At 37.9% G+C, this 20,168-nt stretch overlaps 1 protein-coding gene across 6 annotated transcripts in view; it reads left to right on the forward strand.

Moving 5' to 3' along the window:
* Positions 1–20,168, forward strand: part of MGAM2 (maltase-glucoamylase 2 (putative)) — a 139,410-nt gene that overhangs the window by 93,298 nt on the left and 25,944 nt on the right. For 3 of the 6 annotated variants that reach the window (XM_077997575.1, XM_077997576.1, XM_077997578.1), the window contains 3 exons: positions 3,427–3,476; positions 12,902–13,075; positions 14,386–19,905. In XM_077997575.1, coding sequence (XP_077853701.1) covers positions 3,427–3,476; positions 12,902–13,075; positions 14,386–18,231 — 4,070 coding nt within the window. In that variant the 3' untranslated portion in view covers positions 18,232–19,905. Of the gene's footprint in view, positions 1–3,426; positions 3,477–12,901; positions 13,076–14,385; positions 19,906–20,168 lie in introns of those variants that run through there. The other 3 variants (XM_077997580.1, XM_077997581.1, XM_077997579.1) reach the window with 1 other exon arrangement.

Here is a 20,168-nt window from a genome sequence, read left to right on the forward strand (position 1 = left end):
GGGACTGCAGACTATTTTATGTTGTCAGATCATGACAAGTACTTGGTGTATATCCATTCATCAATTGATGCACATTTGGATTGTTTCCACTTTTTGGCAATTATAAATAATGCTGCTATGAACATCTGAGTATAAGTTCTTGAATAGACACACTTTTAAAACCTCTCTTGTGTACTATACATACCTGGGAGTGAAATTTCTGGCTTATATGGTAACTCTGTGTTTAACTGTTGATGAAATATCCAGCTGTTTTCTATAGAGGCAGCACCATTTTACATCCCAATCAGCAGTGTATGAGGGTTCTGATTTATCTTCTTCCTTATCAACATTTATTATCTATCTTTTTGATTATAGTCATTCTAGTGGGTGAAAAGCTGTAGTTTATTGTGGTTTTGATTAATTTATATTGCCCTGATAACTAATGTTGTTGAACATCTTTACATGTACCTATTATCCATGTGTACATTTTCTACAGAGAAATGATTTTTCATATGCTTTTCACACTGTAAAATTAAAGTGTCTTTATTATTGAATCATAAACAGTCTTTATAGAATTTAGATAAAAGTCCCTCATCTGATGCATGATTTTCAAATATTTTCTCTCGTTTAGCAGGTGCCTCTTTTGAGGCATAAACTTTTAAATTTTGATGAAGTCTAATTTATCTATTTTTTTCCATTTGTTTAATGTGCTTTTGGTGTTATATCTAAGAAACCATTGCCCATTACAAAGTCCCAAGGATTTGCTACTAGGTTTTCTTCTAAGAGTTTTATAATTTTAGCTCTTACATTTAACTCTTTGGTTCTTTTTGAGTTAATTTTTGTATATGGTGTAAGACAGGGGTCTAACTTCTTTCTTTTGTGTGTGGATTCCAATTTTCCCAGAACCATTTGTGAAAAGACTATTATTTTCTCATTGAATTATTTTGGAATTTTTGTTAAAAATAAATAGACCATTACTGTGAGGATTTATTTCTGAATTTTCAGTTCTATTGTATTAATCTACAAGTCTATTCTTATGTCAGCACTGCATTGTCTTGATTACAGTAGATTTGTAGTACGTTTTAAAATCAGGAAGCATGAGTTCTTCAATTTTGTTCGTTTTCAAAAATGGGCCTTATTTTAAAGCAGGTTTTCGCAACCTCAGCAATATTGACGTTTTGGGCTAAATAATTATTTTGTGATGGTGGCTGGGCTGGTTATTACAGCTGTTTAGCAGCATCTCTGCACTCTCCCCACTTGATGTCAAAAGCAAAGTTATCTTCGAGATAACTACATGATCTCTAAATATTGTAAAATGTCCCCAGAGAGGCAAATTTACTGCTGGTTGAGGATCAATGTTTTAAGAGAACATAGAAAGTCCTTTGATACAGGTTTAACTGTTTAGAACTAGATGAGTGATGTCATTACAGGTTAATAACATCACAATTAGTATGCAAAATCAACCCTCTATGAGCAATATGTTTCGAAAATGTAAACAAATAAAGCCATTTTCTACAAAATTTTAACTTTCTGTTACAGTATATTTTAGTCTTAAGGTTAAAAGTTAATAGTACCTGAAACTTTCAAACTTTTAAATTTTTAAGGAATTTTTATCGTTTGTAAAAATCAGACAGGCTTAAAAATTCAAATTTAAACTACTAAGATACAGTGTAAGTGTAAGTGTGACTTAAATGTTCTGTTAACAGACTTGGAACCATTTATTTAACTTTTCCTCACATAAGGTGATATAATGGCTAGTTCAAGGATAATCTTAAAAAAACATGTTGACAGAATCCTATTCTTTACAAGTTTTTATTAACTGCTAGAAAAGGTTGTAGTGTTTGCCAGGTTACATTTTCTAGCCAAGACTAAATTTTAAAATATGGGTTGTATAATTGCTTCCATAAAAGTGGAGGTAATTTAGAATACTTAGAGAGTGAGTTGGTTTGGGAGAGAATATGTTGGAATACTGGCAAGAGTTGGAATGTTGAGAAGGGCCAAGAACAGAACATGAAATGAAACTGACTTTTAGGAAACAGGGAGTTATAGGAACCATATGGGAAGGAGACATAAAGTAAGGAGTATTTCAAAGGAGAGGTGTGTGGTCAAAGTGACCTAAAAATCCTGAACAGTATTAGGAGATATTTAGAGTTTATATACTATGTCACTGGTGACTTAGAAAGGGTCAGATTCCATAGAAAAAGGAAACACAGGAGCTGGAGTTTAGGAGATGTAAGATTGAATTATGAGTTGGGTACACAGACATAACAAGCAAAGGCTACATTTATTTTTTCATTTATTTTTATTTATTTTTATTTTTTGAGATGGAGTCTTGCTCTGTCTCCCAGGCTGGAGTGCAGTGGCGCGATCTTGGCTCTCTGCAAGTTCCGCCTCCTGGGTTCATGCCATTCTCCCACATCAGCATCCCGAGTAGCTGGGACTACAGGCGCCCACCACTACACCTGGCTAATTTTGTTTTTGTATTTTTAGTAGAGATGGGGTTTCACCATGTTGGCCAGGATGGTCTTGATCTCCTGACCTCGTGATCTGCCTGCCTTGGCCTCCCAAAGTGCTGGGATTACAGGCGTGAGCCACCGTGCCCAACCCAGCAAAGGCTACCTTTTTAAGATGTATGGTAATAAAAAGGAGATGTGGTAGTAGCTTGATATAAATAGAATTAAGTAAAAGTGTTACCAGAACAGAGTACTCTGGAGCATAAATGTAGCTTGAAAAAGCAGAGAAGGTATAGGGAAGAACTGATGGAGTAAATTCTACAGAGGCGGAAGTGCTTGGAATCTGGAGCACTGTGGGAGGATGAGCTAAGAGTAGGGAGAGAAGAATGGTGAAGGTGAAGATTGATTATGACTTCGATGACAGTGAGCAATCAATTTTAAGTACTTATTCTGCACAAGAAGAATGTTATGTGCCTTACTGCCATTAAGTGGGTACTATTATCTCCATTCAATAGATAATAAAATGTTAAATAACTTGTCTGAGGTTGCACAACTATTAAGTACAAGAGTTGGGATTTCAATACATGTCTACCTGACTTGGGAGCCTAAATTCCTAACCACCTGCCTCTGCTTTATCATCATAGTCTTTAACATCATAGTTATGTGAACTCCTATGACTACATGCTTGCTGTCTCGTACAGAATAACCAAACAGTAGTCTCTACACTTCAGCTAATCTATCCTTAGTTCAACCCAGAGTCTCTTGCATTTATAATCTTCTGACCTCCCCAGCAAGGTACCCATTTCTGTTTGCACATCCCCACACTAACATGCAGTGAAATAGTCTCTTAGTCACTATCTTCAGTACTCCTCAGAGAGGTGACAATCATCAGTAACTGTGACCCCACAGAGATATTTTCTGACCATGCTCAAGATTACTTGCTGCAATTGAAGCAGTTAGTAGTTGTTTATTCTTTTCTTTTCCTCGTTTGCAGATACCTATGAAAATGGAAATTATTTTTTGGCAAACTTTATAGCAGCTCAGGTAAGACTAATTTACTACATTTTATAAATCTTTTCCCAGTTGTCTACAGATTAAACATTACAGTCAACTGTGTAAATGTAATATCCCACATCTTAATAGGAGGTTCTTCTTGCCTTTACTTTTATAATCCAGGTCTGTTGTCCTTAAAATAAGGAAGAAACAATCCTTATTTTGACAGTTTTCCAGCATACCATCTCTATGAAAAGAAACTTGGAATTCATACAATGCTGGGGAAAAAATGGGGCCTTAAATGTATAACATGTTTCCCAAAGATGAGAAATTTATTGGCTGATAAATTTTGAAAGGGAAATGCTATATAAGTTGTTAATTATGCAATAATGCATGAAAGACCTCAAAACCTTAGTGGCATCTAACAATAAGCATTTACTTGGCTCATGAGCTTGCAGGGCTCAGATGATCTGGGCCTGGTTTTGGCTGATCTTTGCCAGCTCACATACATCTCCAGTCAGTCTTGGTTCTATTGGGCTGTTTAGATAATCTTGGCTGTGTATTCACATATCTTGGGAGGTCAGCTGACTCTCGTGTGGCTTATCATGGCCTTGTGGGAAGGTCTAGGCATGGCTTCTTCATAATTATGGAAGAGGGCTAAAATAAAAAAATAAAAGTGGAGATCCCTTAATTCTTTTTATTTTTTATTTTTTTGTATTGAGTAGACTAATTTCCCATTACCAAAGCAAAATCACATGGTCGAGCCCAGAGACAGAGGAGGGAGAGAATGCCTCAACTGGAGTGGGAAGGCATTGCAAAATTGCATGGAAAGGGGTATGGATTTGTAAGGGGTGAATAATTCATAACAGTAATGCAATCAATGCACCTTGCATGTTAAATGATCCCATGGATAATCTATATAATTTTAATTAGAGTATGAGGAGGATCATTCTAGGTCAAACCTGGATTCTGCTTCTCTATTTTTACCTAGTCACTTTAACCTAGGAGTAGTATAGCAGAAATCTATTTTTTTTCTATAACAGTGATTCACATATTTGAAGATGTCTCTCAGTTATTCCTTTTGTCTTCTTAGAATTATACATCACCAGGCTAACTTCATATTTCCTCTGTTTCCTGCTTATAGTGGTTTCCAGATCTGATCATTCTGTTTAGACTCCAGTTAACTTAGATTTCTTTTAAAACACCAGAATTGAGAGCATATTTTAGAGCTGTTCTATCCAGTATGATAGCCCCCTGTAGCCAAAGGAAACTATGAGGGACAGTGCTATCCGGCCCAGATACTACGCTTTTCCCATGGTCTTTGCAACCCACAGACCAGGAGATTCCCTCAGGTGCCTACACCACCAGGACCCTGGGTTTCAAGCACAAAACTGGGTGGCCGTTTGGGCAGACACCAAGCTAGCTGCAGGAGTTTGTGTTTTGTTTTTGTTTTTGTTTTTGTTTTTTCATACCCCAGTGGTGCCTGGAACACCAATGAGACAGAACCATTCACTCCCCTGGAAAACCAGGGAGCCGAGTGGCTTGCTCAGTGGATCCAAACCCCTCAGAGCCCAGCAAGCTAAGATCCACAGGCTTGAAGTTCTCCCTGCCAGCACAGCAGTCTGAAGTCGATGTGGGAAGCTTGAGCTTGGTGGAGGGAGGGGCGTCTGCCATTACTGAGGCTTAAATGGGTGGTTTTCCCCTCATGGTGTAAACAAAGCCACCAGGAAGTTTGAACTGGGCAGAGCCCACCACAGCTCCACAAAGCCACTGTAGCCAGACTGCCTCTCTAGATTCCTCCTCTCTGGGCAGGGCATCTCTGAAAGAAAGGCAGCAGCCCCAGTCAGGGTCTTGTAGATAAAACTCTCATCTCTCTGGGACAGAGCACCTGGGGGAAGGGGCTGCTGTGCACACAGCTTCAGCAGACTTAAACCTTCCTGCCTGCCAGCTCTGAAGAGAACAGTGGATCTCCCAGCACAGTGCTGGAGCTCTGCTAAGGGACAGACTGCCGCCTCAATGGGGTCCCTGACCCCCATGCCTCCTGACAGGGAGACACTTCCTAGCAGGGGTCGACAGACACCTCATACAGGAGAGCTCCAGCTGGCATCTGGTAGGTGCCCCTCTGGGATGAAGCTTCCAGAGGAAGGAGCAGGCAGCAATCTTAACTGTTCTGTAGTCTCCACTGGTGATACCCAGGCAAACAGGGTCTGGAGTGGACCTCCAGCAAACTCCAGCAGACCTGCAGAAGAGAGGCCTGACTGTTAGAAGGAAAACTAACAAACAGAAAGCAATAGTATCAACATCAACAAAAAGGATGACCATGCAAAAAAAATCCATCCAAAGGTCACCAGTAGCAAAGACCAAAAGTAGATAAATCCACGAAGATGAGGAAAAACCAGCTCAAAAAGCCTGAAAATTCCAAAAACCATAATGCCCCTTCTCCAAAGGATCACAACTCCTCACCAGCAAGGGAACAAAACTGGAGAGAGAATGAATTTGACAAATTGACAGAAGTAGGCTTCAGAAGGTGGGTAATAACAAACTCCTCTGAGCTAAAGGAGCATGTTCTCACTCAATGCAAGGAAGTTAAGAATCTTGATAAAAGGTTAGAGGAATTGCTAACTAGAATAACCAGTTTAGAGAAGAACCTAAATGACCTAATGGAGCTGAAAAATGTAGCGTGAGAACTTCATGAAGCATACACAAGTATCAATCACTGAATAGATCAAGCAAAAGAAAGGATATCAGAGATTGAAGATCAACTTAATGAAATAAAGCGTGAAGACAAAATTAGAAAAAAAAAGAATGAAAAGGAACAAATAAAGCCTCCAAGAAATATGGTACTATGTGAAAAGACCAAACCTATGTTTGATTGGTGTAGCTGGAAGTGACGAGGAGAATGGAACCAAGTTGGAAAACACACTTCAGGATATTATCCAGGAGAACTTTTCCAACCTAGCAAGACAGGCCAACATTCAAATTCAGGAAATACAGAGAACACCACAAAAAATACTCCTTGAGAAGAGCAACCCCATGACACATAATTGTCAGATTCACGAAGGTTGAAATGAAGGAAAAAATTAAGGTCAGCTAGAAAGGTTGGGTTGCCCATAAAGGGAAGCCCATCAGACTAACAGCAGATCTCTTTGCAGAAACCTCACAAGCCAGAAGAGAATGGGGGCCAATATTCCACATTCTTAGAGAAAAGAATTTTCAACCCAGAATTTCAAATCCAGCCAAACTAAGCTTCATAAGTGAAGGAGAAATAAAATCCTTTACAGACAAGCAAATGCTGAGGGATTTTGTCACCACCAGGCCTGCCTTACAAGAGCTTCTGAAGAAAGCAATAAATATGGAAAAGAAAAAAACAGTACCAGACCATTGACACTATGAAGAAACTGCATCAACTAATGGACAAAATAACCAGTTAGCATCATAATGGCAGGATCAAATTCACAAATAACAGCATTAACCTTAAACTTAGATGGGCTAAATGCTCTGATTAAAAGGCACAGACTGGCAAATTGGATAAAGAGCCAAGACCCACTGGTGTGCTGTATTCAGGAGACCCATCTCACATGCAAAGACACACATAGGCTCAAAATAAAGGGATGCAGGAAGATTTACCAATCAAATGGGAAGCAAAAAAAAAAAAAAAAAAAGCAGGGATTGCAATTTTAGTGTCTGGTAAAACAGACTTTAAACCAACAAATAACAAAAAAGACAAAGAAGGCCATTACGTAATGGTAAATGGATCAATGCAACAACAAGAGCTAACTATCCTAAATATATATGCACCCAATACAGAAGCACCCAGTTTCATAAAGTAAGTCCTTAGAGACCTACAAAGAGACTTAGACTCCCACACAATAATAGTGGGATATTTTAATACCCCACTGTCAATATTAGACAGATCAACAAGACAGAAAATTAACAAGGATATTCAGGACTTGAACTCAACTCTGGACCAAGCAGATGTAATAGACATCTACAGAACTCTCCACCCTCAATTAATAGAATATACATTCTTCTCAGCACCACGTAGCACTTATTCGAAAATCAACCACATAATTGGAAGTAATACACTCCTCAGAAAATGAAAAAGAACAGAAATCATAACAAGGAGTCTCTCAGACCGCAGTGCAATCAAATTAGAACTCAGGATTAAGAAACTCACTCAAAACCACAGAACTACAGGGAAACTCAACAGCCTGCTCCTAGATGACTACTGAGTAAATAATGAAATTAAGGCAGAAATAAATAAGTTATTTGAAACCAATGAAAACAAAGACACAACATACCAAAATCTCTGGGAGTTTTTAGAGGGAGTTTTTAGAGGGAAATTTATAGCACTAAATGCCCACAGGAGAAAACAGGAAAGATCTAAAATCAACACCCTAGCATCACAGTTAAAAGAACTAGAGAAGCAAGAGCAAACAAATTCAAAAGCTAGCAGAAGAGAAAAATTAACTAAGATCAGAGCAGAACTGAAGGAGAGAAAGACACGAAAAACTCTTCAAAAAAATCAATGACTTCAGGAGCTTGTTTTTTGAAATGATTAACAGAATAGTTAGACTGCTAGCCAGACTAATAAAGAAGAAAAGAGAGACGAATCAAATAGACACAATAAAAAATGGTAAAGGGGAGATCACCACTGATCCCACAGAAATACAAACTGCCATCAGAGAATACTATAAACACCTCTCTGCAAATAAACTAGAAAATCTAGAAGAAATGGATAAATTCCTGGACACATACACCCTCTCAAGGCAAAAACAGGAAAAAGTCGAATCCTTGAGTAGACCAAAAACAAGGTCTGAAATTGAGGCTCTAGGACCAAACAGATCACAGCCAAATTCTACCAGAAGTACAAAGAGGAACTGGTACCATTCCTTCTGAAACTATTCCAAACAAGAGGGACTCCTCCCTAACTCATTTTATGAGGTCAGTGTCATCCTGATACCAAAACCTGGCAGAGACAAAACAAAAAAAGAAAATTTCAGGCCAATATCCCTGATGAACATCGATGCGAAAATCCTCAATAAAATACTGGCAAACCAAATCCAGCAGCACATCAAAAAGCCACAGTCAAGTTGGCTTCATCCTTGGGATGAAAGGCTGGTTCAGCATATGCAAATCAATAATTGTAATCCATCACATAAACAGAACCAATGACAAAAACCACATGATTATCTCAATAGATTCAGAAAAGGCCTTTGATAAAATTCAACACCTCTTCATGCTAAAAACACTCAATAAACTAGGTATTGACGGAACAGATCTCAAAATAATAAGAGCTATTTATGACAAACCCATAGCCAATATCATACTGAATGGAAAAAGGCTGGGAGCATTCCCTTTGAAAACCAGTACCAGACAAGGATACCCTCTCTCACCACTCCTATTCAACATAATATTGGAAGTTCTGGCCAGGGCAATCAGGCAAGAGAAAGAAATAAAGCTTATTCAAATAGGAAGAGAGGAAGTCAAATTATCTCTGTTTGCAGATGACATGACTGTGTATTTAGAAAACCCCATTGTCTCAGCCGAAAATCTCATTAAGCTGATAAGCAACTTCAGCAAAGTCTCAGGATAAAATATCAATGTGCAAAAATCACAAACATTTTGATACACCAATAATAGACAGACAGCCAAATCATGAGCAAACTCCCACTCACAATTGCTACAAAGAGAGGAAGATACCTAGGAATACAACTTACAAGGTATGTGAAGGACCTCTTCAAGGAGAACTACAAACCACTACTCAAGGATATAAGAGAGGACACAAGCAAATGGAAAAACATTCCATGTTCATGGATAGGAAGAATCAATATCGTGAAAATGGTCATACTGCCCAATGCAAATCACAACCACAATGAGATATCATCTCACGCCAGTTAGAATGGCCATCATTAAAAAGTCAGGAAACAACAGACACTGGAGAGGAGGTGGAGAAATAGGAACACTTTTACACTGTCGTTGGGAATGTAAATTAAGTTAACCATTGTGGAAGACAGTGTGGCAATTCCTCAAGGATCTAGAACCAGAAATATCATTTGACCCAGCAATCCCATTACTGGGTATATACCCAAAGGATTATAAATCATTCTACTGTAAAGAAACATGCACATGTCTGTTTATTGCAGCACTGTTCACAATAGCAAAGACTTGGAACCAACCCAAATGCCCATCAGTGTTAGACTGGATGAAGAAAATGTGGCACATATATACCATGGAATACTATGCAGCCATAAAAAAAGAATGAGTTCATGTCCTTTTCAGGGACATGGGTGAAGCTGGAAACCATCACACTCAGCAAACTAATACAGGAACAGAAAACCAAACACTGCGTGTTCTCACTGATAAGTGGGAGTTGAATACTGAGAACATATAGGCACAGGGAGGAGAACTTCATACACTAGGGCAAGGGGGCAAGGAGAGGGCTAGCATCAGGAGAAATCCCTAATGTAGATGACAGGTTGATAGATGCAGCAAACCACCATGGCACATGTATACCTATGTAACAAACCTGCACGTTCTGCACATGTATCCCAGAACTTAAAGTATAATTAAAAAAAAAAAATTTGGCTGGGCACGGTGGCTCATGCCTGTAATGCCAACACTTTGGGAGGCCAAGGCAGGAGGATCACCTGAGGTTGGGAGTTTGAGACCAGACTGACCAACATGGAGAAACCCTGTCTCTATTCAAAATGCAAAAATTAGTCAGGCATGGTGGCGCATGCCTGTAATCCCCACTACTCGGTAGACTGAGGTGGGAGAATCGCTTGAACCTGGGAGGCGGAGGTTGCGGTGAGCCAAGATCATGCCATGGCACTCCAGCCTGGATAGAAAGAGCGAAACTCCATCTCAAAAAAAAAAAAAAAAAAAAATTATCTCATGAATAATTTTATATTGAAAAATTTCATAATAATAACGTTTTGGCTATATAATATAAATAAAATATAATTTGAAATTAATTTGCCCTTTTTCTTTTCACTTTTTAAAAAAATGTGACTACTAGAAAATATTCAGTTACATATATAGTTTACCTTACATTTCTATAAGATGAGATAGACTTCCATATTGCCTACTACCTCTTTTTAGCTATATTCTATATTTTTTCTGCTGTTACTGCATTGCGTTATTTTTTAACACATGTATCAGATGTTTGGCACATATAAATCTCATGGTCAGCTAAGACCTTCAAATTCTTCTCATAGACATGATTATCAGGTCATATTGTTCCATCCTGCATTTGGCCTCTCTGAAACTAACTGCCAGACTTTGTATAAATTTAATTGTATACTAATTAAATTTGTGTATTCTCTGCTCTTAAATCAAGAGTAGTTGGGTTGAAGACTGTACATATTTTTTCCTCTCAAATATTATTTTAATGAATATTATTTTAATGATCTGGAAATCCTGAATTTTAGTTCTATTTCTACTGCTATTATTCAAATTAGGAATGACACCCTGTTTAATCTGAGTTTTAAAAAAATTGTAAAACATTAGATTGCCCTTTAATAACATCTAATTTCAAAATTCCATTTTTCTGATAAATGAATTCTTATTTCTGTGACGTTTGATAAATTTTTTCCTTAAGAATAAGGGGCCTGAAATGAAAGAAAGCTCCCAACTTTCCCTGGGGGATAACTATTATCAACGGTTTCCTGGTTGGTAAACCAGCTTGTGGAGGTGGGAGATAATTTGTAACATTTGCTAATTTCTGTAGTGTAGCTGCTCCCACCATCTTAACCAATTTCAGGAATCATCTGGCTTGCAAAATTCTAGGAAATTTAAAAATCAACTCTCTCAAATCTACTAGCTTTAGTACACCCATTTATTTTGAGCTATAAATTTTTTCCTTGATTCTGCCTGCCCAGTAGCAAAAGTCTTATTCATCCTTCATAATACCAGTTGAACGTTTCTTTTTTCTCTTCCTACTGCAGCCATAATAATTGAGAAATGCATAGCTTCACTCTGCTACAACGATCTCCTTGATTATTGCATGTAATCTTCAAAATCTTTCCTTACATACCTAACTGGCCTCATGTCTGTGTTTACTCAGCACCAGCTATGGTTGCCCTTGCACTCCTCAATGAATGTGGCTTTGTTCAATGTGTCCCCGTACCCTTATTTCCTGTCTCATAATAAATCTTTCCCATACTTCCAGGAGTTCTGAAGTTACATGTCCTTCCTAAGTTCTCTCTTGACCCTCTTCCTCCCGTGTAATTTTTCCTTTCTCTTCACATCCATGAAAAATATCCACTATGATTTTCATCTGGGCCTTCATCATGTGCCACCTCATAATTTATGTCATATTATTTTAACCCTTGTATTGATACTTAAACAATTCATGATTTGGTTAACTTCCTGTTTCTTGCACACTGTTCTCAGTCCAGGGACTGTTTGCACACTTCTTTGTTCACTCTAAATTAACTCGTGCAGTAGTATGTACAGGGGCACCTTGCACTTCCAACTTTACCTATGTTATCTAGCCTTGTCGCTTTGGACTACTCACTTCATTTTCCAGAGCTTCAGTTTCCTTATCTCTAAGATAGCAATAATGATATTTTCTTTTCAAAATGGTTATAAGAATACTTATAATATAGGGGAAATAACTTTCATAATGCTGGTACAATAAACTTATTTTTGGCATTACCAAATTTATTATAGCAGATACTCAAGAAGTATGTCTTCATGAAGTGTGTAGAGAGTAGAATTATAATAACCAGACGCTGGGAAGGGGTGGGAGCCATAAAGAGAGGTTGGTTAGTGGGAACAAAGAAACAGTTAAATAGCAGGAGTGAGTTCTTGTGTTTGGTAATATAGTAGGGTGATGATAGTTAACAACAATTTATTGTAAATTTCAAAATAGCTAGAAGAGAAGATTTGAAATGTTTCCAATGCAAAGAAATGATGAATATGACTGGTCATGGTGGCTCCGGCCCGTAATTCCAGCACTTTCGTAGGCTGAGGTGGGTGGTCAGGGATTGGAGACCAGCCTGGCCGACATAGTGAAACCCCGTCTCTATTAAAAATACAAAAATTAGCCGGGTGTGGTGGCACGCACCTATAGTCCCAGCTGCTTGGGAGGCTGAGGCAGGAGAATCGCTTGAACTCAGGAGGCAGAGGTTGCAGTGAGCCCAGAACACACCACTGCACTCCGGCCTGGGTGACAGAGTGAGACTCCGTCTCAAAAAAAACCAACCAACAAACAGAAATGATGAATATTTGAGGTAATGGATATCCTAAATACCCTGATTTGATCACTACACATTGTATACATGTATCAAAATATCACATGTTCTCCATAAATATGTATAATTATTATGTATCAATAAAAATGTAAATACATAAATAGAAATAGCAAACTGATAGAAGAAAAGTAAATTTAGGTTTGTTGTTAATATTTTAATATGGACCATAGTCTATCAACAATATGTTATTTTTTTCTCTTTATGAATTCTTTATAGAACATCCTGCAAATCCAGACCATACACAATAAATATTTGAGTGACTCGAATCCACTAAAAGTTAGATATATTAGAATCTGGGGTGTGAACTCTACTTATGTGACACAAGTCAATTTCACCTATGACAACCAGCAATTTATGGAGACAAATTTCACGAGTGACCCTCATAATCAGGTAGGTCTGAAAGGAATATTAGCATATCATAAGTAAATTTTATCGTTCTGCAAAATTATCACCAATAATTTTGCTAACAATTAAAATTATTATCATTGTTATATTCTCGTGTATTAGAAGGTTATAAATATGTGCAATAGATATGTTCCTGAAAAGTTGCAAATGTTGAATCATATTGTAAAATGTGCAACATTAATGGTCTTTCTGGTATAGCCTAGGGGTCATTGATCACTGGCCTGATGAGATCCTCTCCATGTATTTACCAAAGAAACTGTACTGTGTTTTGATAGATTAGTCTTCCACATTAGCAAAATAAAACTTATTTCTGCTGCAAAGGCTAAAACAAAGGTGATTCCCTAAAGCTGTCGAAGGTTTCCCCCATGCTTCCTGCAGTTATTCATGTCCCTGATCAAACTGATGGATCTTACAGGTGGATGAAAATTGGCAGTAAACTGTGGTAATTGTCAAATGAATACATCCCACCTGTGGTATAAGATAAAAGGTTGATGAAACAGGGGGACATAAATAGCAGGCCGTACTGGAGGATTCTAGAACCAACTAAAACAGAATTTTGGAAGATGAAATGCCAATAGTTACCAAAGGCAACCACAAAGAAAAAAGTATCTCATTTTTGGAACATAAGACATCATAAATACAGAACCAGCAACCCATAGGGGATGGTTTAGAAAAGTGAAAATGGATAACCATAGTTCTTGTGTTCTAAAAACTGAAATGGGTGCCCTGATGGTATTTGGACTTCGGAAGATGGCCCCTCTGAGCACTCGAATAGATCTTCTCCCTCTAGCCTCTTCTGGGTACTTACCTTAAAGCATTTTACCTGGACTATTGAGTTCAAAACCACTCTTTGCAAGTAATTGCTTCTAGTTAAGATTGTGCACAAAATCCTTGAATACCTTCTTTTTAAAAACTCTATGGCATATCTGATGCCTAGTATGTGCCAGACACTATACTGTCTGGAGTGAGGAAAACATGAAACCAGCTTGCTGTCAAGAGGACTAAAACCCAATGGCAAAGCAAAGAGATTTTAATAAATGTTGGTTTTAATCACAGCTACAAATATTTGTAAACAATAAATGAAGTGAAAAGAAAAGATTTCCAGCATAGGGATTATGCACACAGAGCATCTCTCTGTAATATCTGACCAAAATCAATGTGACCTAACCTGAAAAGGAATGTTTATATCCTATTGCTGGATATAAACATTTTTTGTTAAATTGTAATTTAAGAGGTGACCTACATGTGAGATTTAAGTTCCAAAATATGCATTTATATCTTTTCTTTTCTGGCAGACACTAACTATTCAATTGACTAACAACACTATCAACCTGGAAAAGTTAACTGAGGTTATTTGGATTGATGGTGATCCTGTACTTTCCACTACAACTGAGACAAGCACCATCTCAATGAGTTCTCATCCTTCTCCATCTACTACCAATGCCACCAGTTCTGAGACAATCACCAGTTCTGCCAGTGCAAATACCACCACTGGCACTACTGCTACTGTTCCCATCACAACCACATCTTTCCCAACAAGTACTATTGGTGTTACAACTAATGCTACTGTTCCCAATACGACTGCCCCTTTCCTGACAAATGCTACTGCTAGCACTAATGCTACTGTTCCTATCACAACCACACCTTTGGCAACAAGTACTACTGGTGTTACAACTAGTACTACTGTTCCTGATACGACTGCTCCTTTCCCTACAAGTACTACTACTGCTAGCACTAATGCTACTGTTCCTATCACAACCACACCTTTGGCAACAAGTACTACTGGTGTTACAACTAGTACTACTGTTCCTGATACGACTGCTCCTTTCCCTACAATTACTACTACTGCTAGCACTAATGCTACTGTTCCCATCACAACCACACCTTTGGCAACAAGTACTACTGGTGTTACAACTAGTACTATTGTTCCTGATACAACTGCTCCTTTCCCTACAAGTACTACTACTGCTAGCACTAATGCTACTGTTCCCATCACAACCACACCTTTGGCAACAAGTACTACTGGTGTTACAACTAGTACTATTGTTCCTGATACAACCGCTCCTTTCCCTACAAGTACTACTACTGCTAGCACTAATGCTACTGTTCCTATCACAACCACACCTTTGGCAACAAGTACTACTGGTGTTACAACTAGTACTACTGTTCCTGATACGACTGCTCCTTTCCCTACAAGTACTACTACTGCTAGCACTAATGCTACTGTTCCTATCACAACCACACTTTTTGAAACAAGTACTACTGGTGTTACAACTAGTACTACTGTTCCTGATACGACTGCTCCTTTCCCTACAAGTACTACTACTGCTAGCACTAATGCTACTGTTCCCATCACAACCACACCTTTGGCAACAAGTACTACTGGTGTTACAACTAGTACTACTGTTCCTGATACGACTGCTCCTTTCCCTACAATTACTACTACTGCTAGCACTAATGCTACTGTTCCCATCACAACCACACCTTTGGCAACAAGTACTACTGGTGTTACAACTAGTACTACTGTTCCTGATACGACTGCTCCTTTCCCTACAATTACTACTACTGCTAGCACTAATGCTACTGTTCCCATCACAACCACACCTTTGGCAACAAGTACTACTGGTGTTACAACTAGTACTATTGTTCCTGATACAACTGCTCCTTTCCCTACAAGTACTACTACTGCTAGCACTAATGCTACTGTTCCTATCACAACCACACCTTTGGCAACAAGTACTACTGGTGTTACAACTAGTACTATTGTTCCTGATACGACTGCTCCTTTCCCTACAAGTACTACTACTGCTAGCACTAATGCTACTGTTCCTATCACAACCACACTTTTTGAAACAAGTACTACTGGTGTTACAACTAGTACTACTGTTCCTGATACAACTGCTCCTTTCCCTACAAGTACTACTACTGCTAGCACTAATGCTACTGTTCCCATCACAACCGCACCTTTGGCAACAAGTACTACTGGTGTTACAACTAGTACTACTGTTCCTGATACGACTGCTCCTTTCCCTACAATTACTACTACTGCTAGCACTAATGCTACTGTTCCCATCACAACCACACCTTTGGCAACAAGTACTACTGGTGTTACAACTAGTACTACTGTTCCTGATACGACCGCTCCTTTCCCTACAAGTACTACTACTGCTAGCACTAATGCTACTGTTCCCATCACAACCACACCTTTGGCAACAAGTACTACTGGTGTTACAACTAGTACTACTGTTCCTGATACGACCGCTCCTTTCCCTACAATTACTACTACTGCTAGCACTAATGCTACTGTTCCCATCACAACCACACCTTTGGCAACAAGTACTACTGGTGTTACAACTAGTACTACTGTTCCTGATACGACCGCTCCTTTCCCTACAAGTACTACTACTGCTAGCACTAATGCTACTGTTCCCATCACAACCACACCTTTGGCAACAAGTACTACTGGTGTTACAACTAGTACTACTGTTCCTGATACGACCGCTCCTTTCCCTACAATTACTACTACTGCTAGCACTAATGCTACTGTTCCCATCACAACCACACCTTTGGCAACAAGTACTACTGGTGTTACAACTAGTACTATTGTTCCTGATACAACTGCTCCTTTCCCTACAAGTACTACTACTGCTAGCACTAATGCTACTGTTCCTATCACAACCACACCTTTTGCAACAAGTACTATTGGTGTTACAACTAGTACTACTGTTCCTGATACAACTGCTCCTTTCCCTACAAGTAGTACTGGTGCTAGCACTAGGGCTAGTGTTCCTATTACAACCACACCTTTCCCTACAAATACTGCAGATGCTAACACTAATAATACTGTTCCTAATACCACTATGCCTTCTCCTACAGGTAGTACTACTGTGAGTACTATTGCTACCATTCCCATTTCAGTGACTCCTTCTCTGACAAGTACTGCTGATGCCACCATTAGTACTACTGTACTTATTGCCACTACTCCTTCTCTAACAAGTACTACTGATGTTAGCACTAGTACTACTATTAATGATATAAGTACTCCTTTTCAAACAAATACTACTAATGCTAGCACTAGTACTAATGTTGCTAATATAACTGCTACCTCTCATACAAGTACTGATGATACTGTTCCTAATAATACTGTTCCAATTACAGCTATTCCTTCTTTTGCAAATACTGGTGTTGACACTACTAGCAACAGTTTTTCTATTATGACCACTTCTTTCTCTGAAAATAGTAATGATATGGACTCTGCTGTTATTATGGTAACCACTTCTCCTACAAGTGCTGATGTTGCTAGCACAAATAATGATGCTTCTGTGACAAATTCTCTTTTAGCTACAATGTCTGCTGGTAATACAACTAGTAATAGTATTTCCATAACAACTACTTCTTTTGGTAATAGTGTTCCTATTGTGACTACTCCTTCTCCAAGTACTGATGCTACTACTACAAGTAATAATACTATTCCTGGCATGACTACTTATTACCAAACTTCTCCTACCACTCCTACCCATACTCTTACTCCTATTTTGAGCATGTTTTCAACAAGTAATACATTCACTACTGATAAAATTACTAATTTTACTACCCCTACAAATGCAAACACCATGATTTTCAACACTCTTGATACAAAAAGTACCATGATAATAGATGCTATGGTCACTACTACCAGCACCAAAGATAATACCATAAGTCCAGATACAACAGTTACTTCCACAGACAAATTCACCACACACATCACACAGTTCACTACTCCCCATTCTACTACTACTACAACACTGGCCTTAAGCCACACATCATTAGCTCCTACAAATCATTCTAATCTAGGCACCATGGATATTACTGATGCAGATAACTCCAGCAGTGTTACAGGTAACACTACACACATTTCCGTTTCAAATATCACAACAGTCTCAGACACAATAACAGCTACTGGTCTAGATTCACAGACTCCCCACATGGTAACAAATTCTGTGGCTAGTTATTTACCTATTACTGCAACTAGTGCTACCAAAGATACTACAAGTATTACAAAATATGCTTTAAATACTACCACTCCTGATAGTACAGTACATACCTCTGCTACTGCACCTACTTATATTACAAATGCCATAAATGCTACTCAAGTTCCATGATTGCTACTCAAGGCAGGGTAGTTACCTCATATAACTCCTTCAAACAACTATTACAGATATAGAAAATCAGTTAGGAGATACTCTATCTTATGCTACTTAAGTTTTCACAAATGTTAGTACTCTAGCCATAAAAGACACAGCTACTCCAAACACTGTTGTCATTGTAGACATGTTTAGGAAGGCTTACAAACCTTGTAGATTTTACCAAAGAAGCTGTGGGTACTTATTTTGCAGCCATAATATGTATTCTTATTCTTTTAAATTATAGTTATTATCCCTATAACTTCATCAGTTAAACTACAGATGTTTTATATATCCTATATATCCTTACTACAGATTTCACAGGTAACTTTGGTATCTCAGATAACACCACATTAGGCTCTGTAAATACTATTGCCTTAGATGTAGTTATTGAAGTAGCCCAACTTGTTTCTTGGGTCACATGGCATAATACCATAACTGAGAGCACTGGTGATACTCCTGGCACTCAAATGGTTTCTATACCAACAGTTATTGATATTACAGTAGAGTATGTAATTAGTAATGCTAAAAAAACGCACTTTATTTTCCTATGGGCTTTTCCAAATGCCATATCTACCAATAGAGTCATTTGCATTACACATACTAATAGTATTATTGCTTCTGAAGAGATCCTAGCTGTAGCTACAGATACGGAACATGCTACCATTGAAGATCTTGTGTAACCTTACTTCAGGCACTGAAATAATTTAAATTATAAATATTACATGTGGGTTTGACTATCATAGAAAATAAAATTATTATAGATCCTAAAACATAAATTCCTGAATGTTGTAACCATTATTTCATAGGTACTACTAATACTCTTACTACAGATTTTATAAGTACTTCCACTTGTAGACAGTGGAGTATTCTCAGAAACTTAGAATTAATCTAAATTATGAGATAGTCTTAAAGCCTCACTGTTACCACCAATGACTGGCTCTGACTCTAGTATAAATCAGAAATTACCCAGACAGAGGTGAGAATGTAAATATACAGCATAAGGAAAACAGCCTCCACATTGGAATCAGAGTTCATAATCTTATTTGCATTTTCTTCTATTAAAACAAGCTTTTCCCTTATAATTTCACTGTTCAGACTCTCCTTCATTGTGTTAGGGTTTTCAGTCTATTCCTGGTTTTTCATATCCAAATTCATCGTTCATCCTTGATCCATTCTTTTCTTAGATCACTCAGACCCCCATGAGCAGACCCATGGTCATTACCAAATCTGGTCAGTTGGATACTATTGTAGGTTTAACCCTAGGACAGTGTTCTCAAAGTTTAGTTCAGGGATCCATGGGGTTCCCCAAGACTTTCTGGGGCACACAGGTTCTTCAAATCTACTTTCATAATGATACTAAGTTATTTGTTTTTTCAGTTTTATTGTCTCATTAGTGTATAGTGGCACTGTCCAGATACTCTATGCCATATTGTGTCATAATAGATGAATATAGAAACAGAAAAAAGAATCTAGCTGTCCTCTGTTAAGCTAGACATTAAACAGATTTACAAAATGTAAAATAATGCCATTCTTCTCACTAATTTTTTTTTGCTTTGGAAAATATAGTTATTTTTCATTAAAAACATATTTATGTTATCACAAAGTGAATATGTTATTGTTTATGAACGAAAAATAAATATTTAAAAAATATTTTACAAATGACTCAATTTTGATTTCTAATGCAGTAAATATTAGCAGATATAACCCACATAAATAAAGCACAGTGCCCTCACCAAATTTGAATGTAAAGGGATTCTGAAGCTAAAGAGTTTGAGAACAACTTCCTTTAAGTGGGCAGAAACATCTTATTTCCACTCTCATGTCCTTGTCAAGTGTAGTATCAACTTCCCCAGCATATAGGTACTCCAGCATCTGTGACTTACTCCACATGAATATCTTCCACTGTCTACAAA

This window comes from Macaca mulatta, chromosome 3, assembly GCF_049350105.2.
Source record: "Macaca mulatta isolate MMU2019108-1 chromosome 3, T2T-MMU8v2.0, whole genome shotgun sequence".
Taxonomy (NCBI): Eukaryota; Metazoa; Chordata; class Mammalia; order Primates; family Cercopithecidae; genus Macaca; species Macaca mulatta.